Below are 25,491 nucleotides of genomic sequence, written 5' to 3' on the forward strand. Positions count from 1 at the left end.
GTAATTACAATTTTAGCTATGAAACAACTACAACTAACTTACACACATTCCTGACTTTCAGCGCTAATTTCGCCGTAAAATTCTGTGCTTTGTTACTCAGATAATGTGTCTCCACCAAGACCAAATCTCCTGTTTTTACTGTTACTTCTATACGACCTTGGTTATATCTTTCCCTAAGTCTTTCCCTATGCTTCCTCAACTTATCTAGGGCTATTTCCCAGTCTTGTGGACCGAATACGCGATTATCATCCTCACTTGTAACATAACTGTAACACCACGCGTTTATCAACGGATGGTACAAGCACCTGCCAAAAAACATTTCAACCGGTGTTACTCCTGTCACCCCACTTTTAACATTATTAAAACATAATCCTATTTCATACAGACCATGATCCCAACGAGTATGTTCACTAGCGTGTGTTTTGTATGCCTTCAAGGCGTATTTCAGATCACGATTGGCCCTCTCCGCCACATTACACTCGGGCCGGTACGCACTTATCTGAATAAACTTTACCCCCCAGTTTATCGCTAAACATTTCATTTGTTGTGACACAAAATACGTGGCGTTGTCGGTTACCATGTTTAACGGTGACCCGAATATGGGAAAAACTCTTTTTTGTCAAAATACCTATTATATCCTGTGATCACGTTTGACGCATCGGAAATAGTAATACAATCTTGGTACAGCTGTCAATAAGCAATAGAATATACTTAAATCCGGTTTTACTCCGCGGTAAAGGTCGGAAAACATCCATATATACTCTCTCCCAGGGTTTTCTCGCCACTGATGCCTGATGTTTTCCTTGCAGTTTTTTATTCCTTGGTTTCGTTTTCTGACAAATATCGCATTCCTTCACCCAGGCTTGTACCTCTTTATTCACCTCGGGCCAAAAAAATTCACTCTTAATCCGCTGCAAGGTTCTTTCTCGCCCTTGGTGAGCCCCGAAACACGTGTCGTGATAATACTGAAATGCGAGCCTCCGCAATTCCCGCGGTAAAAACACTCCAAACTGGTCCCTTTAATCAATTTTCCCTATCAATCTGCTTCTAACTACATACTCTTTACTCCCTTCCTCGATTTTTTTTTTTTATTTTCTCACATTATGGTCGTTCGTTTGCTTCGTCTTTAGATCTACAAAGATAGCAGGTACTTGATTTAAGATAGGTAATGTACCTCTATCATAGTTATTATCGTCACTACTACTTGTGGCGTCGTCCTCCGCGTCGGGGCGCTCCTCAGAAAACATACGCGACAAACAATCCGCGACCTTATTATCGGTACCTTTGATATGACTTATTGTAAAATTAAAACGCATTAACCTCATCACCCTCCGGCTAAGTCGTCCTAATGTCTTCTGTGATTTTAATAACCAAGTAAGCGCCTGATTATCAGTTTCTACTTGAAATTGTACTGGTTCTAAGTACTAACTCAATTTTTCCATACCAAACACGCATGCCAAGCACTCTTTTTCATACGTCGAATATTTTCGTTCATTGGCATTTAGTAAACGGCTAGCGTAAGCTACCGGTTTTAAAGCCCCTTCGACCCGCTGATTTAATACTGCACCTACCGCAATACCACTGGCATCAGTCTGTAAAACTAATTCTTTTTCAAAATCCGGTAGCGTAAGTACCGGCGGCGTGGTCAGAGCGCGTTTCAAAAATTTAAACGATTTTTCTTGTTTTTCTGCCCAGACGAAATCAATTACTTTTCTTTTCAGCAAATTTAAAGCATCAGTCTTATTCGCGTAGTCCAGAATGAACTTAGCATAGTACCCACACATCCCCAAAAATCTGCGAACGGCTTTTAAATTTGTTGGCCGGGGAAAATTTACGACCGCGGCTACCTTGTCGGGATCTAATCTAAACTGACCTTCTGATAAGATAAATCCTATAATTTCATGTGTTCCTGAGCCCACGTTACTTTCTTTGGGTTTACTGTTAAACCCGCTGCGCTCAATGCTTTCAATACCTTTTCAATGTGCTCTTTATGCTCTTCCCAATCTTTGCTGAACATACAGACATCATCTATATAATTTAAAACAAACTCATACTGATATTTTCCTAACACCTGCTCTAGTACTCGTGACAGCGCCTGTACACCATTATTACATCCGAACGGCACGCGGCACCAGCTATAGTGCCCTCACGGCGTAAGAAAGGATGAGGGCTCTCTCGAGTCCGGATTTAACTCGATTTGGAGGAACGCTTGGTTTAAATCTAATATAGTAAAATACTTCGCTTTTCCGAGCTGTAATAACGCCATATCCACGCTCGGGGCCGGAAAGGGGTCTGTGCATAACTTGAAGTTTACCTTCCTCATATCCGTAACTAAACGGTACGCCGATGGTTTCCCTTTGCCTTTCGGCACCAAGAATGCTGGACTAGCATATTTACTGTTTGACTTTACAATTACTCCTTCATCCAACATTTTTGCGATTATCGTACGAAACCGCTTGACCTTGGCAGCAGCCACCTTATACGGTAAACATACAACTGGCTCGGCGTCCTTAAGATGAAAACGATACGGTAAAACCGTACAATGCCCCAGTTTGTCAGTCAAAACATCTGCATATTTTTCTTGAAAATATTCAATCATGTCCTTTCTTTCTTTATTCTCCGCAACCCGGTACAATTGTTTCTCCCCTTTACTTATTTCTAGGTCCACCTCCTGCTCTTTTTTGTTACTAAATCCGAAACGCAGTTTACCTCGACGAAAATCAACTATCGCCTGTGTATGAGACAAAAAATCTAATTTCGACATGACGCATTATGTCGGCGACATAATCTGGCAAATTTTCCCCCACTTTCTGTGAACGCTCTAAATACCGTAGCCGTACTTTCGTTAATGACCAACTGGAACAAACTTTACTCAAACATACCTTAAATAATTTATCGGCAGTCCAGACTTCTAACATGGTTTCCGCAAAAATTTCCCTGAATTTTTCCGGAACCTTCGCGATCATTCCACCATACCACAATCGCGAGTGCCTATACCTATTTTTAACATTTTAATCAGCTTAATTAAGAAACGAATAACATTATCTATTTACAAACATTTTAAATCAGGTATTTTATCAATTAAAGTCGTGACCCTACTTTGTACCTTTAAACCAATTAGAATGAACTCGCCCATGCTGCCTGCCGTCCCCGGATCTTTAACGCCATCCCGGCGAATGAGCTCCCGCACCTTGACCCTTAATGCCTCAATGCCTTCATCGGGGTTATGCTCCACGCCCGCCTCGCTCAGCATCGCGATCAACGACGCTTTACTGAGCTTCTGAGCCCAAGAAGTGGCGGAGAACATATTTATTACGATTATTACTACACACGCTAGTGCCACACTCGTAACCAAGGTCCCATAAAAAGGTCGGTTACTTCTTACTCTGTTGAGACACGTGGCACCTAACCGGTTTAACCGCCCCATTCAGCTCCACCTCCGCTCTGAAGGAGCAGAGTGGCGCACCTACGTTAAGCCCCCTAGGTGAACATAACGACTTAATAAAAAAATTATTTTATCCTCCAGAATTTTATTATAGTTATGTTGATGGAACTATTAGTACGCGATTACACTGGTACAACAAGTTAACAATATTTTGTCCTTTTGAAAAGCCTCTGGGATACGATCCGTCCCAAATGTTTATTACATAGTTTTCTCCCACCTTATTGTCCGACGCGTCCGTTTAGTTTTCCTGCGAAGCGTTGCGGAATGTTGCGGCCGTTGCAGCTGATGGAGACGTAATCCTCTTGGTCACCACCATGGATGGACGGCGTCAGCGTAGCCCAATCGGCAGCAACTCGTTCTGCTACAATATGCATAGCCGGGTCGCTGAAGAGCCGATCACCCCTTTGCAGGCTCCCTGGTCGACCGGTTACATTTCTGCTACCCGAGGGACCCTCGATTGCTGTCCCCTCCAAGTCTCTTAGCCCTTCACTGCGTGCTCGCCGAGACTTCCAACACATCACATAACGTCTACCGCCTGTCCACTCCGTCTCTCCTCTGGCACCTTTACAGTCCTCGCCGCTCACCACCGCTAGTGGCGCTGCCATCACCTTGCGCATGCGCGACTTCCAACCACCGTGTCACTTGAGCCCACCTGATGTCACAGCGGCGCGGCCGTTTAAAACGGAATAACCCGTTTTACAGTTTCAAGAGACTTTGATGTTGAAGGTTTGAAGCTCAGAAAAGCTGCAGAAGTTGTGCGCGAGGATATATTTTTACACCTACCTTCTGCAATGATAGAATTTTCTTTTAAAAATCAAAAACATTCTGTCCCACATTCTTTGAAAATATTAATAATAAGGTATTATTTGGACCAGAAACTCTCTCTACTGATCCGGATTTCGAATCGAGTGACTAAGTCGTGTTGTCAAACGCTCATTTCATAAGTTCCCATGCTGTTAAAAAGCACAGTGCACCAAGGACTAGTCTTAATATGAGACAAAAACAAACACCTGTACCAGTTTACTTGGCTATGAAGCTATATGGAGAAACCAGAAAGAAGGATCTTGTAGACACTGCATTCAAACTTGGTTTTGATATATCATATGATAGGCTGAAATCAATAATAACTGAACTTGCCAACTAAGTTAATGAAAATTACCACGAAGCAAATAATGTGTGTCCTCCATCTCTCAAGTATGGTGTTTTCACAACCGCATCTGTACATAATTTAGACTACAACCCATAATGAATAACTTCCAAAAGTGCATTTCATGGAACAGCAATTTCGCTCATTCAGCACCCTACCACAGCTGATGAAGGTACGTGTAGAGCACAGTTACCAGGTGTCAATGAAATCAAGGGAAAACATAACGTAAGGAAACTCCCGAGTGAATACACTGTTATACCAATGGTTTTCCTTAGGTATAGTCAATACATTTCACTGTGGCCCAACATCTAAGGGTTCCATTTATATTCCAGATTCCTCTCCAAATGGCCGAAGATGAGGACTGGCTTGAAAGTACTATGAAAATAGACTATGAGTGTAAGCCCTGGGGTGCATACCATGCAGCAAAAAGTGCTCCAAATAAACGACCAATCACTAAAATAACATTAATGCCGATCTTCCTAGAGCCATCCCACTCCATGTCAATGATCTTACATTCATTTAATATTGTTAAAAGTGCTGTGAATTATTTGAATCCAATGCAAGTGCCAGTTATATCTGTAGATCAACCACTTTATGCTATTACCAAGAAAATACTATTTCTGAAATCAGAAACACATGGCGAAACACATTTTCTTATTATGCTTGGAGGACTTCACATAGAACTTGCTTAGCTCAGGGCAGTCGGCCATTGGCTTGAGGACGTTGGTTGAGTACAAGCTGAAATCGCGACTCAAGGTAAACAGATGCCATGATAAAAGCAACACATATCAAATGTACAACATATGCCCATAAAGTGACTCTTTGTGCTCTGTATTCCTCGAAAGGAAGGCATATAATGTTAACAGGGAAACATGCGATGAAGAATGTCAGCTAGTTTTTAAAGATTGGGATGAAGAAAGGTGGAAGTTCTATCCTCAACACTAATTCTGGAGCTTAGTTATGCATCTGGAGAGCATAAAATTACAGTTTGTTCGTGCCATACATCAAGCTGACTTTGACAAGTACATTGAAGCTATGATTAGACGGTTGCCCTGGTTTTTTGCTTTAGACCAATCACATTATGCTTGATGGCTTTCAGTTCATGTTAGAGATATGGTTAACTTGGAACATGATCATCCTGAAATTGCAAAAAAAAAATTATATTTGATGTATTTGTGGTAACAAAATCCAAAAGGAAATTCTCAAACATTGTCTTATATCATACCCATGAACAGGTTAATGCTGTATTGAAGGCGATGGTGGCATAGCTGTCCTAATAGAAAATTCTAAATCTTTTAACAAGTGGGTTTTGGCTAGTCCTGAGCTGTATGATATAGTTCAGATATTTGGAACATGTTCGGCTGATCCTGATAATGTTGTAGTCAAGCATCACCAAGACACCAATTCGGCTCAGAGTCGTTTTAAGAAAGAAGTCAAATGTTTGGAAGCGGTGACAGATTACCTTGGCAACCCATTTCTGGAAGACAACACTGAACTTTATAATTTATTTACAAGGGAGGTTGCAGATAGTACAGTTGCCAATGTTATCCAGATTATTGGAAAAGAGGGAAAACAGTTATATGTGTGGTTTGTGAAGGAAATAATGGAAGAAGCAACTCTGGATATAATGGAACCCATAAAACTAAACAAGTTTTCTACATTCAGTAAAACTAAAAACTCCACCAAGAAAGTTGAGAATGGCGAATTCGCTGGCCTGAAAAATAACTTTTCCCTTTTTGGTACACAATACATAGCCTGTCAAACACGATACGGTGATCTTGATGAATTCTTTAAGCATGAGAATCAGTGCTTTCCAACATCACTGTCGGTTAGTGGTGAAATACGTGTATGTCAATCTAAATCAGATTTAATACAGTGCATAATTTTAGTTCGGAAGAGGCTACACTTTCAACATTACCTTCAGTGAATGCAATACTTTTGGATGCAGCTGCAAGTGTTCACATGCTTCAACCTAGAGTTGCACAAACATTTAAATACTATGTGGTCGATGTATACCTTCTATGTATATTTTCATTGCCAGCCAAAATGGTTGATATAATTTGGGATTTGTATACCAAATATAGCCTCTAGAATTTTGTACATACAAAACGAGGCAGTGGAAGAAGAATACGAATCATGAATTCTACCAAAATTCCTCATAGTTGGCAAAGTTTTCTTAGAGATAGTGATGATAAAACAGAGCTTTATAAATATCTTGTAAAACACACCATCCAACCATGTGAAACTACTGACAAAGAAGTGTATTCTACACTTCACTCAAATGTGATTTCTTTTGTACAACGTGAAGATATGGACAGTCTATGCCCCTGAACACATGAGGCCGATGTCAGACTCACAGTTCATGCTGGAGATGCTGCAGCACGAGGTTGTTCCAAAATTGTGATACGAACCGTGGACACTGATGAACTTTTACTTGCTGTGTGCTTTGTGAGTCAGATTCAGAACTTGGCAGAACTGTGGGTTTCCATTGGTACCAGAAAACATCAAGGGATTGTAGCAGCTCATGAAATCTCATCAGCCTTGGGCCCCGAGAGGTCAGCTGCATTACCCATATTTCACGCATTTACTGGCTGTGACACAGTGTCGCAGTTCAGCGGCAAGGAAAAGAAACGGCATGGGAAGCCTGGAAAGCATTTCCTGAGGCTACATCGAAATTTTTGTCCATGGCAAGAAATGAAGTAAGTGAGGCAATGCCTCTAATTCAGAAATTCGTCATGGTAATGTATGACAGAACCAGTCAGTTGGATAGTGTCCATGAATGTAGAAAGTTGTTTTTTTTACCAAGAAAGGCAGGCAAATGGAAGCGATTCCTTCTATATTGGACTCCCTTTACCTACATGTCAAGCGTGCTGCCTACCGAGGAGTTTGCGTTTGGAGTAACGCAGCTAATCCACGGCCTGAGGTGAGAATAAAAAGTATTTCCCTTTATTTAAACTTTCATTAATTTTTCTGTGTGATGTTTTGAAACTAATTCTAAAACCTAAAATATGTGTTTACATAGATCCGAAGTCCTGCAGAATATGGCTGGAGGAATGATGTTGATAAATGGCAGCCAGTCTGGATGACTCTTCCACAAGCTTCAGAGTATGCTTGCACTAGTGCGTTGCGGATGCAAGTTAGGGTGTTCATCAAACTGCAAGTGTCGGAAAGTACAACTCAAGTGCGCTGCTTTGTGCAATTGTGGTGGTGATTGCAGTTTCGACTACAAATGATTTTCATGTGCATAATTACTTACTTATTTGTAGTAATAATGCATGTTTTCAGTGGCAGGAATTTGTGTTTTATTGTTACAATGTCTTAAATAAATGTTGAAATTTAAACAATACTTTGATTAATTAGGTAATGAAAAGAGTACTAATTACAGGAATAGGCCTACATAACTGAGAACAAACTTTGCATTATATTTTCCATGTTTTAAAAGACATTTTAGTTCGAAAGAATATAAACATAGTTTTATTGATGTGAAGTGATTGTTTTTATATATAAATATCGATTTGAAATTAGTTTTTAAATTTAAATACTGTTATTACCTTTTTAAAAATACTGTTATGTGAAACATCAAGCAATTACATATTGTAACTATATGTATTCATGTTGTTCTTCTTATCATTTAGTTTACAAAAAAAAATAAATCAATTATATTCTTGAAATTTTTGTAGCATTAAAATATACAATTCATATTCAAATTTATGTTTATCAAGGTATTCATAATTATAACATCTATTTAACACGTAAAACATCGAATTATCCGAGGCATTTCAAATTTTTCTGGATTATTCATTCCAGGAGTTGGCGCAATGCGCGTCTTTTGTAATTTCTGTAGTATAACTTTATTAATAAGTCTCGATTACTAATTATTGTAATTAATATATTTTCTATGAAATATACAAGTTTTTGTAAAAACTATTGGCCAATAATGTAGTTGAGTAAGGTTTTCTTACTTCATCAATATATTCTAAATATTAATAATTATTTATCTACCAAACGGTAAGTTATACCTAAAAAATATGAAGGAACATTATTGTAGAAAATGTATATATCTTTTAATTTGTTTATGGCTATATTTGTCGTCGTAACCGCCGTTTTTCAAATAAACGAGAAAAACTTAATTTTGTCACATTATAAGTGGGGTACCGGCTCCCCCATGAGGGGTACCGAGGGGCACCGCTTCTAAAAATGTGGAGGAGTGTTCACTTATAAAGTATACGAAGTGGTTTGCTTTTATCAAAAAAGTGCAAGTTTCATACCATTAACCCCCGCACTATAATATGTGCATTAGAACTCTTCTGCTGCTGTCATCTTTCTTGCATATTTATTATAAATATTTTAAATATCACTATCGTCAAAGTGATAATCGTAATGTTTATCAGAATAATGTATTTATCACGATGTTTCCTTCGTTTTAGATTCAGAATCATAATTTACTGACCTATCAACCATTTCGTGCTGACGTTCGGTAATGGGGAAACTTGTATAGGAAATGTTTAATATATCATAGGAGTAGTGTGTAAATGGGGCTCCGGGCCCAGGATTCAGGATGTGGTTGTGGTATCGGTGTCCGCCATCTTGGATTGTGACGTCACTGCGGCCATTTTTGACTCAAAATTCCTCAAAAGTGACTCAACATGACTCAAAAATTCCCGTTTTAAGAAAAAATTTCCCGTTTTCGAGGGAAAAATTCCAGTTTTCTTCCACAGAAAAGCGAAAATTAGGATTTCGAAAAACCACAAAAGTCGTTTTGCCTTAAAAACCACGAAATTCCTGATATAGGCTAAAGCATCCATGTCTACAGCCTCCGATATGCCTCTTTTAGGATTATATCGACACCGTTGCAATTTCCGTTACGCCCGCCATCTTGAAAAAATGTAATTTTTATGTTAGAAAATCGGGAAAATTTAAAAAAAATCATTAAAAAATTATTTAATCAGATTAAATAATAAAAATCTTAAAAACCACTGTTGCACTTATCGTTACGGTCGCCATCTTGGATTATATAAATGTTGCAAGTTTCGTTACGCCCGCCATCTTGGTTGAGTACTATGTCATCGTTACACTTTATGTTACGACCGTCATATTGGATCCTATTAATGTTGCATGTTTCGTTACGGCCGCCATCTTGAAAATATTTATTTATTATCCGATTTTAATGAAAAAAGTTCAAAATTCTTCAAAAAATTAACTTATTAAAATTCTGATTGATTATATCGATTCCTGTCCTTGGTTCAAAACCGGTGAGGGCAAATGTGCTGCCTTTCCGTTGGCGATGCTGTATTTTCGTTGTCGGTGCTTCCTTTTTGTTGATTGCGCGTAGTACAAAATGTACTGATTGAATATTTATTAGTTTAAAATCTCTTGGTGTTACTAAAATATTTTTCAAGGTCACTTGGTCCTTAAGTATGTATAAAAAATGTCACGATGGATTAATTGATTATAATTAGCTAACCACGAAGGTCATGCGGTCCTGAAATGACTAACCTATACGTCTGATAATGACATGACTTGGTCTCATGGACTGAAGACAATTGTTCTATATGTGTGGCTTTGTACATGAACGGCTTATAGGTTATTCAGATTATTGAAAAATTAAACTTTCATGTTAGGCTAATCGCCACTGTATTTAATTCGATGGCCAGGTATATTGTCTTGAGTTGTTTTTCGTAGAGTGAATGATTATTAAACTCCGCGAAAGGTAATGGAAAACAGAATCTAAAATTTATTTAATAATTAGTTACAACTATCACTGGTCAAGAATCGAACCGTGGACAGGAATCCATCGATTCAATTTGTATATTAATAATTGATTTTATCGGAGACTTTTGGAATTTTTCCAGCATTTCTAGCTAAATTATTATATGATTTCAAGATGGCTCCCAAATTTCAAGATGGCGGCCACCTCAGTAATAATAAATTATTACTGCACTGTAGCAGGTTAGAATAAAACTAGCATGATGGTAAGGCGAGTTCACACAAGATGGTGTCCTCCAGCAGACGTAAACAAGATGGTGGCAATGACTACTAGCAGTTGGTAGCTCCTGGTAGCATGTACTGAACATAAAATGTCGGATCCATGGTGGACGTCAAGGTAAAGGTCAAATTTCAAGGTCAAGGTCAAAGTTCAAGGTCAAGGTCAAAGTTTTAGGTCAATGTCAAAGTTCAATGCCAACAGTCGAGGTTAAAGGAATGGTGAACAGAAAATTATACTAACATGTCGCCGGCACACTCTAGCGGACGAAAACAAGATGGTGGTCTCCAGCAGACGAAGACAAGATGGCGGACATGACGTCATACCAGCTGATGATATATACCTTGGTATTGGTGGTAGGTCAGTCTGTAGGTGGCTTCTGTGGAGGAAGGATCTGATGTTTTTTTGATTTGAGCAGCTTCGAACCAAGGACGGAAATCGATCATAACAATCAGAATTCTAATAAGTTAATTGTTGATAAATTTTGGAATTTTTTTCATTAAAATCGGATAATAAATAAAGATTTCCAAGATGGTGTCCAAATTTCAAGATGGCGGACATAACGTCATGCTACCTGATGATATATATGCATGGTAAAAAGTGGTGGGGGTCAGTCTGCCTGCAGCCACAGAGGGAAGATGTTTTTTTTTTTTTTTGCCCTCACCGGTTTCGATATAAGGATGGGAATCGATATAATCAATCAGAATTGTAATAAGTTAAATTTTTTTAGGAATTTTGAACTTTTTTCATTAAAATCGGATAGTAAATAAAGATTTTCAAGATGGCGGCCGTAACGAAACATGCAACATTATTAGGATCCAATATGATGGTCGTAACATAAAGTGTAACGATAACATAGTACTCAACCAAGATGGCGGGTGTAAATAAACATGCAACATTTATGTAATCCAAGATGGTGACCGTAACGATAAGTGCAACAGTGATTTTTTAGATTTGTATTATTTAATTCGATTAAATAATTTTTTTAATGATTTTTTTTAATTTTTCCCGATTTTCTAACATAAAAATTACAAATTTTCAAGATGGCGGGCGTAACGGAAATTGCAACGATGACGTCATAATCCTAAAAGAGGCTTATCGGAGGCTGTAGACATGGATGCTTAAGCCTATATCAGGAATTTCGTGGTTTTTAAGGCAAAACGACTTTTGTGGTTTTTCGAAAACCTAATTTTCGAATTTTCGTGGAAGAAAACGGGAATTTTTCCCTCGAAAACGGGAAATTTTTTCTTAAAACGGGAATTTTTGAGTCATTTTGAGTCATTTTTGAGGAATTTTGAGGAATTTTGAGTCAAAAATGGCCGCCGTGACGTCACAATCCAAGTTGGCGGACACCGATACCACAACCACATCGTGAATCCTGGGCCCGGAGCCCCATTTACACACTACTCATAAGTATTATAATATATCATTATTAAGGGATAAATATATAAATATGACATTACGATATTTAGAATGAAATATCAGGAGATTTCTAGGAAAATTGCAGGGACAAAAGTCAAGGTACAAAGTCAAACATGATGGTGGGCGTATCCTGGTTTCCAAGCCTGTTCCTGAATTCTCCTTTTGTGTCTATTAACATCTCTAAAAATTTCGCCGTAGACAAGTCGTAAAACCCAATGACAGAAACTTAAAACAATATCATCACTATTTTATTCCCTTGCATTCGATGTCGCTTTTTTGCATCCTCACTCATATATGACTCGAACTAACAACATGCAGCTAGGTGGGTTTCAAGGAAAACAGTTTGCTCCACATATTGCTATAATTTTTAGTACATTTAACGGGCTCAAGCAATTGTTTAATTTCGTACAAACTACAAGAACTTTTGTTAACAAGAATAATCCTGTTGTAGTTCTGTGCAATTTGTAACACGTGATTTGAATCCATATCACAACAAATAAAGATTAGTTTTCACTAATGCTAAAATTTTTGCATAACGAAGTTTTTTTATGCTTATTCAATACAAAAACAAAACATATTGTCGATAAAAATGTTTATATAAGTCAATAATACAGAAAAAATCTAAATAAAATTAAACTGTATCGACACATCGAGTTTCCATTGCATTCTAATGAAATGCTTACCTTTCTTCTAAGGAAAGCAGATCAACTTCTGTCCTGCTGAGCAGCATACCTGCAAGAGAAATAGGTATGATTATAAAGCATTTTTCTTAAATAAATATTGAACAAAAAAAATTGGTTGTCTGTAAAGTCGGTTTACGGACGATAGTTTAACGTGACGACGTCATAACAAAACATTGATGAAATAATTTATCCAGAAGAAAAGGAAATATCATATTCGGCCTGAGACTGAGCCGTAATAGGTTTTTGCAACCAAACCATTTAGGCATTAAAAATATTATATTCTTAGAGAAAGAATATTTTTTTTTTAAATTTTCTATCTTTTGCATGATAAAATCTACCTCTGCATACTTTTATGAATAAAATTGAATCATTTTTATTGAATTTTCACTATTATGTACGGATACAAAGGAGTGAAATGAAATGTAAAATTTAATTCATAAATTTACTTTTATTTGCATTCATTATTCAAATATATTTATTACTTTTGAAATGTTACGTGCGCCGTATTTATTTTTACAAGTACAAAAAAAACTTCGCACCTGCCGGGATTCGAACCGACACCCTATCAATTAAGATGACGCCGCTGATCGCTCACCCACGAAGCCATATTCGATAATAAATAGTTTCAGATGTTATATATACATTTATAACAATTTTGTTTACGGTAGGGGAATAATATTATTTCGTTTTAATAACTCGATTTTATAACAAATACGCATCCCAAATACACCAAACTTATTTATAATGTGTTACAATATTTTTTAAAACATTGTGCAAAAGATCCCGGTTGTAATTTGAATTATCATGTGTAACTGTAAAACACCATTGTTGGTTCAAAACGTATTTGAATATCCAACATTACTTTTAAATAACTGTACCGATTGTGCTGAAAATCGGTGGACAATCGTTAAATTACATAATATTAATAATTCAAACGACGAAAAAATGATTGAAAAGTCAAATCAATGGTCGTTCCAATCGAGTGGAAGAGAGATGCCGCGCATGCGTACAATGAGCATGAAGAGAGATGCCACGCATGCGTACAATGAGCAAATAGGACACATCCGTAGTGGGACATCCGTAGTGGGACACTTTTTCGTGCGTGCAGCCGGGGTTCATCGATTTATTAGACGTCACGTCAAAAGTCAATTAACCTATGATTACAAAATTCTTTGATTTGATTGCAGCTATGATATAATTAGAAAATTAAATCTACAACTTAGATATTTGATTATATTTACATCCATTGATAAGTCAATTGGGGAGTAGTATATGTATAATAGTTCTTCCTGCACCTAGCTTCTGGCTGTGGTGCCTGATTCCAGTCTGTCATCTTGGATGACCTTGGCCTTTGACCTGACTTTGAACTTAAAATTTGCAAAATTCCTCAAAATTTGCGAAAATTTCCAGTTTTTTTGTTAAAGTATTCTGCCATAAAATCTCTCAAAAAATTTGTAAAATAAAAAATGTCTCTATTTCGAGGGGAAAATTCCCGGTTTAAGGGGAAAAATTCCCGTTTAAGTCTTCAAAAATGTCAACGACTTGAAAATACAGGAAAGATGCTTAAAGTCCGCATATACAAGCCTCCATAAGCCTCCGAGTTCATAATATTGACAATTAGGATGCCATTGCCGTCATTTTGAATTATTATTCACCGTTGCACTTTTCGTTACGACCGCCGCCTTGAAATTAATTTTTTTTTTTGCTAGAAAAAAAGAAATTTTTAAATTAATATAATATATGAATAAAATTTGAAATAATGAAATAAAATAGTTCCGCTATTTTGGTTTATGTCATGGCCGTCATCTTGAAAATCCTTAATTATCATCGAAAAATTGGTAAAAAAGTACTTTTTATTTATAAAAATGATTTAAATACATTTAAAATAACATTTCAATTAAAAAACGCACTTAAATGATGAAATCTTCGGTTCGAATCATGCGAGAGAAAAAAAATTGTCGAAGTTTCCTTCCTCCACAGAAGCCACTGGCAGACTGACCTCTCACCACTAATGCCAAGGTATAAGTATATATTTTTTTGCCCGATAGTATGATGTCACGTCCACCATCTTGTTCTCGTCATTTAAATGGTGCTATGGTCATGTTATTTTAATTTTTAGTTCACTATAATGCAGTAATAATTTATTGCCAGGATGCCTACCATCTTGAAAATCTGTAGTAATTAAGCTAAAAATTCATGTGAATTAAAAAAAAAAAAATCAATATATTAAATAATTCGAACCGTTCCTGTCCTTGGTTTAATATTGATCAATAAAAAAAATTAAAAAATACTCAAAAAAGCAGCTTAAGTTCGTAGTCTACCAGACTCCAGTGAGCCGATGATGACATAACTATTTGGTCACCATCTTATAAATTTGTATTTATTAAGATAGAAATTCAGGAAACTTTCCAAAAATCATTAAACATATTCACTCATTTATGAACTCATTTATTCGATCGATATCCTTCCTCAATTCGAAACCTGGTCAATGATAAAAAAAAAGTTAATTTTAAGTTGGAAATTTTAGAAAATTTTTAAAAATTATCAAATTAATCACTTAATAAAATAATTTATGCCTACTGTTTGATCCCAGACAGTACATAGTTAATTAATTTTATTTATTTAAATGAAACAATCTAAGGTCGGAGATACAATGAATTATAAATATCAATATCACATGAAACAGCAGGAAATATAAATAGTTAGGACACACCAAGTGTTGGTCATGTGGTAAGTACAATATGGTCGATAACCACCCACCAAATTTGTAATTTTTCCTTGTCTCATGCAGAAAAATAAATTCAATACATGTGAAGTTAAAAGTACTCACGTACGAATGGTTAAAATACCCAACCTCAAAGCTCGTTAACCACAAAGTGTTTCAAAAAATTCTCAAGTGTATATACAGAGGATGCCCGAACAAGTTCTGACTGTATCTGCGTGCCGAGCGCTGGGAGAGATTGGGAAGCTAGCAGAAATGTCGGGTGGTCGCCGCCTGGCCTCTCAGGGCGTTGCCTCCCGGCCCTCTCGCTACAGTAAATATCCTTACAATCATAACCCAGTACATGAACAAGTTGTTCGAATGGCTTCAAAGTATGAAAAATGAAACGAGAGTATAAAACTAGCTTAACAAAGTAACTTAAGCACCCCGAAAAATATTGAGGTAGCCTATATATAGTGGCAATGTTATTTTTTTTAGCATATTGCCTGTCTCAATGTACAAGTTAATAAATTAAATAGTTCAAATAAAATTAATATATCAATCAGACAGTTGGATATAATAAATATTTTATTTCAGCTTAATTGGGGGGAAACTGTAACACTCAGAACACTACCATAGGCTAGAGGGAGATGTTTTATTATTATTTTCATTCTAGGAGCTAGGTTCGATATACCCTGATGTCTGGGGAGATATGAATAAATGGGTATACTCAAAACTAACTTAACAATAATTCAAAAACTATTTACATTTATTTTAAAAATTTCAATGAGTAAAATCAGTCTAAATTACAGGTAGTCTTAACAAAATAAAAATATACCTTCAGTAATGAATTGGAATAATTATCTATATGTAATGACTTAGCTAATTATAATCATGGTACAACTAAGTAATTAGGAAAATAGAGTGCTTTACCAAATTCTACCCTAATCTCTTCCGAAACATTAAAGTAAGAACATCAACACCCATAATCTATCATTACAACAAAGAAAATATATTTTTGTACTCACATTTCTAAAGAAAAACATTTTCCGATCCAACAGTATAAAATTGATATGAAGGTCTCTCCTGCACTCGTTAACTATACAAGCTCTACATTTTCAATCTGAGCTGTGCCGACTCGCTACCAAGTCGGGCAGCTACCACTCTCGCACTACAGCTGCTCGCTACCTCCGACGAGAGCCATGGCCTCCGCGGAGCGAGCCCCGGCCTCTCTAACTGGCGCTGCAATCAGCGCGCACCGCCTACAAGAAACATCCATAGATGTTGCACCCAAATGTGCCAAACAACTAATCAGGCCAGCTGAACACCCAGATGTGCGGCCACTCTGCGAGGCCTGATGCGCCAGCGCGCCCCAGTGACCGCGGCCAGAGAGAGCGACAAGCCTTGCGCCACGCCAGCCTCGCGCCACAAGTACCCGATCACGCCACCCGCGTGGCGAGTGGACAAAGCAGCCAGCCCAGAGTCTCATCAGTGAAGTCCTAAAATTTGATTTAAAAAATCATGAAAATTTTTTACCTGTGGCAATATACCCGAATCGAACCCTGGCCATATGCCACAAAACATAGAAAATTTCAATCCGTCACATTTTTGTCCCCTTACGAAGCTAGAGCCCCACTTAGTTACCTCCAAACTAAAGACTAAAGTTTCTCAATCAGATCATAAACTCAACTCCCTCAATTACCAAAAATTTAACAATGTAAACTGTCCTAGTTGCAAGAAATGTAGATTCTGCTTGTGGTATTTGAAAAAATAGATATGTATCAACAATAAAAAATTGTATTACATGAGTAGGTGTTGTCTCTTACAGAATAAAATACAATAGTTTTATCTGGATAGTAATAATATGTAAATGAAAATTATGGGGCTCGAGGTCCTAAAATAAAATTTCTGATGTTATTGAGGCTCTCTTTACATTTCAAATTTAATTATTTTTTTCGGAATTGGCTCATTAACAATTCAGTTCCATTATTTATATGGCTTCTACCAAAAAACGTGTTCTTTTTGCATATTAAATATCTATAGAAATGAGTGTCCACCACAATAATTGGGCACTTAAAATAAGAAAGGTCGTAAGTGCCACTTTGCTCAATATCGTGATTTTTAGCTAGAATGGTTCTATGGGCCATACTGGATTATCCATAAACAGCGCTATGCGCCAGCACCACCCGAAAGAGTATGAAAAATTGCCACAAGATGGCAGGAGTGTTAACTATATAAGTCCCACTTTCATTTTCCATGAAAGGACATATGTGCCTCTACAAAACTGCTGTTCTCTCGTTTTTTGAGAACAGCAAAGTGTTTTGTCTTAAAATACGATAGTAAACGCTTAAATATGTTTACAGAGTGTGTTATTTAAATACATTTCTGTAAGTATAACAAGGAAATTATATGGACATGTTATAACCTATGTTATATGCAACATATTTACATAATGTAATATTTTCTGTTACGTTTGTAGATAATGGCCGACGTCAGTGGCAATGCAGAGAAACCACGACAAAAAACGAAGGCGGCATTCAAGGAAAAACAAAAGATGATGAAAATTAGAGGACAAGCATACAAAACCTACAAAAATATTGACATGTGTGCCAAGTTTCCTTTACAACAGGTAAGAGATTTACTACACTTACCCACATTATATTTACGTACAGTATTTATATTAAACAAAGACAAGTCGTACTATTAATATCTAGCAACAACAGGGTAACATGATATCTGCATGGTAAATACAGTCATTTTAATGGTGTATGCCACAGAATATTATTAGTAAAAAAATATGTCACACATTAGTGCAATACACAAACTGGTACATATACAGAGTTGTAATGAAATAATTCATTCGCACTGCTTACTACCGAGTCGGGTGATGCAACAGTAACACGTTGCAGTCGGATTTTGCAGGATGTGGGTTCAAATATACCACTCAAGCCATCCTAATTTTGATTTTCCATTATTGCCTAAAATAATTTGCAGGTAAATGCTAGAAATATTAATTAATTACTTAACATAGGAACCCGTAAAGCCCCCCCCCCCCCCCAACTCTCCCTAGTTTATCACTTGTATGGAGGAGAAATTTAGTCAACTCTTAACAATATCTGTTCTTGTATGCCGTTGAGGGTTATCATGAGGCAAATGTGGAGAAGCTTCACCACAGGAAAGCGAGAAAGCACATACACTTTTAAAGAGCGATATATCTTCATCATAGCTGCCTGACAGCAATACATGCTGCATTTCAATAGATTTATAGCAGGTTATGTTTGTGCCCACACTATCCCATGCCGAAATATTTTATCGCCGCCAGTTGTCTTGCTACAACTTCGGCATATCTGTAGGTGACACCAACGATTCATTCATGTGTATGTGGGCTGAAACAATTGCAGCGAGGGGAGGCAACGAGATTCCTTCATGTCTTCTAAAAGTATTAAATAACAGCAATGTCACAAACAAAAAAAAAATACATAGTTTGGAGTGACAACTGCGTGGGACAAAATAAGAACCGTAAGATAGTATTTCTGTTCCTTTTTCTGGAGTCTGTTGGACTATTTGAGCATATCGAGCAGCGGTTTCTTGTAAGTGGGCACAGCTTTCTCCCATATGATTCCGATTTTGCTATCATTGAAAGGAGAAAGCGAGTCACTAAAGTCATTATTCCAAGTGACCTACACCAAATTGTGCGAGATGCTAGAGTGAAAAAAACATTTCCTGTAGTTCCCATGAATCATTATGACTTTCTTGACTTTCAGATAACAGCTAACAGTGTAATATATACAAAGAATCTTAACATTTCTAAAGCTGCCTCTATCACCTATGATTATGCTGACTTAAGTACTGTTGGTATAAAAGACTCTCATTCCGAATTGGAAACATGCAGGCAGATCAAGATATTGAGGAAAGGGAAAACTGTGATGGACATACGGAATGCAACTTTAGAAGCTACTTTTAAAAAACTTAGCATTACAGAAGAAAAAAAATGATTTAAGAGCCATGATCCCATTTTTAGAAAAAGAAGACCACAGAGCTTTATACAAGAATCTGTGTGATGACTAGTAATAAAAAGTATTATGTTTGTGTTAACCGAACCACATTAAATGTTTACTTAAATACTATTTTAATATAATACAACATAGACATTATTATAAGATAGTGAAGCATTTTTTACTTAATAGCATTTGTACTTAAGACTTAAAAAAAAAATATGTAAGTGGCACATAGCACACTTTTTAGTTGAACGTCGTTTTTCTTGTTGACTGAATACTTTCTTTGCATTTTGCCCGGGACTTTTCCCGCTTAGTAATTTCCACAGACTCAAAATGTAACTTGGTCCGTCTGAATGACTGGGTGCTGCTCCGTAACAACAGCGCTTGTACGAACGACTTCTTGAAAATTCAATGCGTTTACCACCAACAAACTTACATACTAATGGCATTAGATTTTCTGAAGCGTTTGTAGTAGTGTTTTTCTACAATCTTCCAGACTTTCGAATCACTACATCGAGACACTGATAAATTTGATCTAGCAGCTTTGAATTCACTAACAATGGTAAAACACAGGTACTTTCAGTGTCTTTTCTTTTGCAGTATGATTCCATGCATTTACAATGGCCTCCAATCAGGTGCAGTGGCCCATTATCAAGATCACATCTAAGTTGTTGTAGATTTCCACAATTTTCTCTTACAGCACCACGAGCAGCTGCAGACAGTCGAGGAATATGCTGCTTCAACAGTTTTCTTGTTCTTGCTTGTACATCTTAATTCACATTAGCAGCAAGCTGATGTAGTTTCGATGTGTAGCACCTCACAACATGATTAGTATATTCTAGCTTAGTGACTTTCCATCCGACTGGAGCCCTCTATCGGACACGAGCGTAAACGCTTAAATCGCCATCACCAACCTGAATCTTCGCCCATACTCAATGAGATTTAAATAAATGTTTTAGTCTTTCAATAATTACACACTGTTCCATTGATGTAGCTGGAACGGAGTAATTAATATTGCATTCACGTTTCTCCATCTGTTCTGTCCCATTGCCCACTACACATTTGTAGCAGAAATGTTTTTGGATGCCCTAGTACAAGATATATATATATATATTTGCCAATTATGCATGCCTGTAAACAAAGGAACATAATATTTTGGTTTTGAGCTTTGTTCTTTTAAATAAATAATAAGTTTAAATGCTCTCTACAAACAACTAATCACCAAGTACTGTTATATGTCATCTGTCACTATGACGTCTGGGTGAACAAATGTACTTCGTAATTATCCTTTGTGAAATTAAATTCCTGCGATTTGTATGGCGTTCTAGGAACATCTTATATTTTTTTTTAAAAAAATAATGAATTACGGTAATATTCGTTAGGAGAAAAATCTTACATTGTTAAAGAATTGATTTTACTATAAAGAAAGGAAGTCTAAAATATGTAATCTGCAGCTATAGGGAAAATCACTAGATTTAATTTGTACAAATACTTAGCTTTTCAAACTCCTCTGCCTGACTGTATCCTATTCCAGTGGCTATAGCATCCAATGCAAATTCTGTGTTCACGGTATTTTCACTTTCTTCAGAGACAGTGTTAATTATTTTGGTTTGGTCGCTCATTTCGCACTTAAAGCATAACTTGGTTACGAAGCCAATCCGATGTTCATCTGCCAAAATGTACTTTCCGCCTATACACACAATTTTTTGGCTTGCAGTTCTGCCATACTCTTTCATGAAATACATAAAATCTACTAAACAACGGCCTTAAAATTTGAATGTTTCACGTTTATTTTCTTTTTCAATAATCACTGTAAAGAAAAATAAATAAACAACAACCAATGCGTAAATTATCTAAAAAATTATTTTTTTGAACAAATTTTATATTTTGTTTTTAAAACATTAATAATTAAATATTAGCGCGCACGCAAAGGTTACCTTGATTCCAGGGAATCATCTAACAGAACTTGTGCTTGACGCTGTGTACAAGTAAAAGGCTCGCTTTTAGAGTATGTTCTCTGTACACATGTAAAACTAGTCACGGTGTCCATGTCATCCTCTACTGGAAGCTGTAGGGTACTGAATAATTCTCTAGCTTCATGTTCAGTTTCTTCATTTTGTTCATTTATGCCTAGAATACTGGAAGATCGTTATTTATTATTTACTTTGATTGATCAAGTTTCTTTAAACTAAATGCCCACATTTTATCATTAGCTCGCCTCTATACACACACACAGGACACGGAATGAACACACAGTACACACAGAAAATGGAATGAGCACACAGTACCCAAAGTACACACATGAAACGGAGAAAAACACAAAATAAAAACAAAAAAATTAAAATTTACAAAAAATGTTTCTGCCACTTGTGAACATCTCCTTTGTTGAGCAAGGATAGAGTTCTAGTACAAGCCAGAGTTTTTTGTAATTTATCATTTTTTTATTGTAATTATATTTATAATTATTTTGTTATTGTTTAGTTTTATTTATTTCATTTTTATTTGTTAATTTTTTATCTGTGATTTTTCTGATATTAAGGAAAACTTGCGTTATTTTTCTCCGTGTGCTGGAAATATATTTTTGGTATTCCCCGTGTACTTCTGATTATTTATCGCTAGGCTTCTGTTGGTGATCTCCGAGTGCTTCTCGTTATTTGTGAGAAATCGATCTCTGCATGAAATATTTTTTTACTTAATGAGTCATACAATTTTATACAGAGTTACATTTAATTAGTTATTTTCTGCTAGGTACTTAATCAGTACTTACAATATTTTTTATCAGGTGGAATTCAAACAAAAAATATCATTACTCAGTCCAATAATGTGTGATAAGACGGCTGAGAAACACTATAATGCAGGACGAACTTCCTTCTCCTCGATGTCTAGCGAAGCCCTCCTTTTGCTATCGCTTGAGAGCATCCCGCATCCCACATAAAAAAGAATAATATTGACCACTACGCAACACGTGGCGTCATCTGTTGTTGAAAAACAGAACTACTTGCGACAAGTTTCTTGTATGAGATTAATAACTCTTACTGATGAAAATTAAAGAATTTCTATGTCAGTAATTGTTCCAATTGAAAACTATCAATTTGCATCTAAAATAAGTCACAGAAGCTACCATGGATCCTTGGTTTTTGTCTCCGCCTGAATCGGAAGGACACCGTCGTAGATACTGCAGCAAGGATTTTGACCTGAAAAGGAATGCTAGACGTCACGAGAAGAATGGTTGTGTTAAAAACCCACTACGCAAAATGTTGAGCTGTAATCGGTGTAGCAGGTTGTTAACACGAATTGGTAGCTAAAAAGTCACGTTAGAACATGTAAAGCCAAGCCCACTTACGGGATAGGGAACATTGATAAAGATTCTACACTAAGGTAGAGTGATGTTATTAGCTCTCCCGATCGCGACGTGGAACTTAAATTGAAGGATGCTGATGGTTTAAGAAAGACTGAAACTAATGGAAGTATCATCACCGTGAAAAGTGAGAAATCAATGCAGACCATATTCAGTAGATCCCACATACTTTGGAATAATGATGGACACTTAAAAATTAAGATTTTAGACGATAAAAAAGCTTCTACGTCAACCATTTTCTGTTCTTACAGTAATTCAGGTGAAGACTCTGACTTCTATGGAAATGTCGACAGTGACTCTGAAGCTGATGACGCGATCGAAGACTGTGCTGAAGCACCTAAAGCATGCAAGATCGAATGTGATGAAGCCGTGAAACCAAAACGATGGAAACTTTGTAATAAATTAAATAATTCTGATAAAGCTTACGCTGTTCGCTGGGACGAAAGTGATATTAAAAGTATCTATAATAAACATGCATGGAGGATGCAACTATGAAGACCTTTATGTCAACTTTACCATCTACAGCGACGACGCAGATAACGATGGAATATGTATCATCGTCACCAATAACACTAGAGGAGGATTCAACAGGCGTGGTTCCACCAGCAGGAGAGACTATAAGGTCTGCAGTGCTGGCTGCAGAGGAAACCTCGATGAATGACGTTTCGCCGTCGATGGAGACTTCAATGGTTGGTGATTCGTCAAAAACTATCGAGCAAAAATGTCGTTACTGTGACAAAATTTTCTTGAACAACAGTTATGCTAGACGACACGTGAAGACAGAATGTGCTAAGAATCTACCTCATAAAAATATTAGCTGAGAAAATTTTCGCAAGCTATTTACAAGAAATAAAAATTTTAAAAAAGTTTCGTGAAGACATGCAAAGGACCTGCTGTGCAGCAGAAAGTAAAGGTTTCGCTACAACAGCTTATGATTGATTCGCTTAAGATTACACCGGGAATTGGTTCTACAGCAGTTATATTAGCATCTGGTTCGAGCCTGAAAGATTGTCTTGATGAACTACGCATTCTTGCAGCTATTACGATAAGTCGTCCGAATTTTATCATGAAGAACGAAGACACGATAGGAATAAATGCACAAAGAATCCTTGTAAGATGTTTCACTGCGATAAGTGTCATGTTTCGTTTACTTGTATGAATAATTTTCGACGACATGCGAAAAAATGTAAAGGTGAGTCCGTGTGCCTACTGTTTAACTACCTGCTGAGATTTCGACTCCGCGCTTTAGATTGGAGACTCGTATGCGTACAAGCTCACAAACAGATGTTTAAAAACTATGTGTGATAATGCCAGATATGAATCTAAACCTAAAACTCTACTTGGTGTATTGCAGGTAAATTATAACGGATTTATACTAGGCTAAATCTGCATTTCGTGGATTATTGAATGATTACTATTATATAAAATATTAAGTGAGTCAAAATACATTTGTTCTTTTCTTTGATTATATCAAGGAGCCCACAATAACCTTAAATATGATGTAGCAATGCACGGATCTTTAAAATATACTTTCAGTTGGACTGTTTGTATGGAAAATAATATACTTTAGATGACAAAGTGAAGAAGTGTGTATTCATGACAGTGAATAAATACTCCCATTTATAATTCCAACTTAGTGAAGCAGTCAGTTAAACACATCATCGAGAAACCCTGTCGGGAGAAAACTACTAGGTAGTTATGGATCTGGCTGGTAACTCTCATCAGTAAACCGATTGGAGCTAAGAATTAGTCAGTTTAAGCCAATACAGAACTAAATGTTTATTAAATTGCTTACTTTCGCAAGTGTTCCTGTAGTAGTGTTAAATTTATGTTTATAATATAACTGGTTAAAAAGTGTTGTTTTTACATGAAACTGTTGCTTTTATGGTAATGTGATATAATATAGTTATATAAAATACTTCTTTTGCATTGACTAAGGATAGAACCATGGACAGGAATGGACCTATATAATTAGTAGGCCTATATTCATGAGTCAATTTTTAAATTAAATTTGAATTTTTTTTCGAATTCCTACATTAATAATTTTTTTTATATACGATGGTCGTTATATAATCATTCGCTTACTGGAGGCTGTCAGTAAATGAATTTAGAAATTTTTAAAACCTTCCACTTTGTTTTGTTAAATAAGAGTTTTTATATCTCAAATTTTAATATTTGCATCGATTAAGTATCGAAATAAGAACAGGAATCAATCAATAAATTAATAAGACATTTTTTAAATGATTTGTGGAATTTTTCCCGAATTTTTAGCTAAATAATTACAGTTTTGTTTATGATGGCGGCCAAGATAGTCGACAAGATGGCGGATGCCACAATTGAATTTACTACTGCGGCAAAAATTATTAATATGGTGGCAGGACTCTGTAGCAGACGAGATATGCATACTACTGACACTAGCGCTCCTGGAATATATTATTGAAAACAATATTGCAGCAGCACTCTCTAGCAGAACAAGTGTACTATGTCACACTAGCGCTCCTAGTAGCAAGTACTAAAAATAAAGATGGCTGCCTCTAGTAGACGAAAACAATAATGCAAATATGATGTCATAATTCAAGATGGTGGCCTCTAGAAGACGAAAACAAAATGGTGAATCCAAGATGTCTAACATGGTGTCTTTTTGGCCGGCGTTTTATAAGCATTGCAGTAAGTGGTGGGACCGTCATTATTAAGAAAATCATAAATAACAAATAACCAAAATTAGGAACACACAAATTTGATTTGTTTTAACAT

General features: G+C 36.5%; 1 protein-coding gene across 1 annotated transcript in view; it reads right to left on the reverse strand.

Moving 5' to 3' along the window:
* LOC134531584 (uncharacterized) overlaps window positions 1–25,491 on the reverse strand; it is a 916,155-nt gene that overhangs the window by 625,300 nt on the left and 265,364 nt on the right. The window contains exon 4 of the mRNA XM_063367300.1: window positions 12,681–12,729. Within this exon, the coding sequence (XP_063223370.1) occupies window positions 12,681–12,729 (49 nt within the window). The remainder of the gene's footprint in view (window positions 1–12,680; window positions 12,730–25,491) is intronic.

Source organism: Bacillus rossius, chromosome 5 (genome assembly GCF_032445375.1).
Source record: "Bacillus rossius redtenbacheri isolate Brsri chromosome 5, Brsri_v3, whole genome shotgun sequence".
NCBI classification, from domain to species: Eukaryota; Metazoa; Arthropoda; class Insecta; order Phasmatodea; family Bacillidae; genus Bacillus; species Bacillus rossius.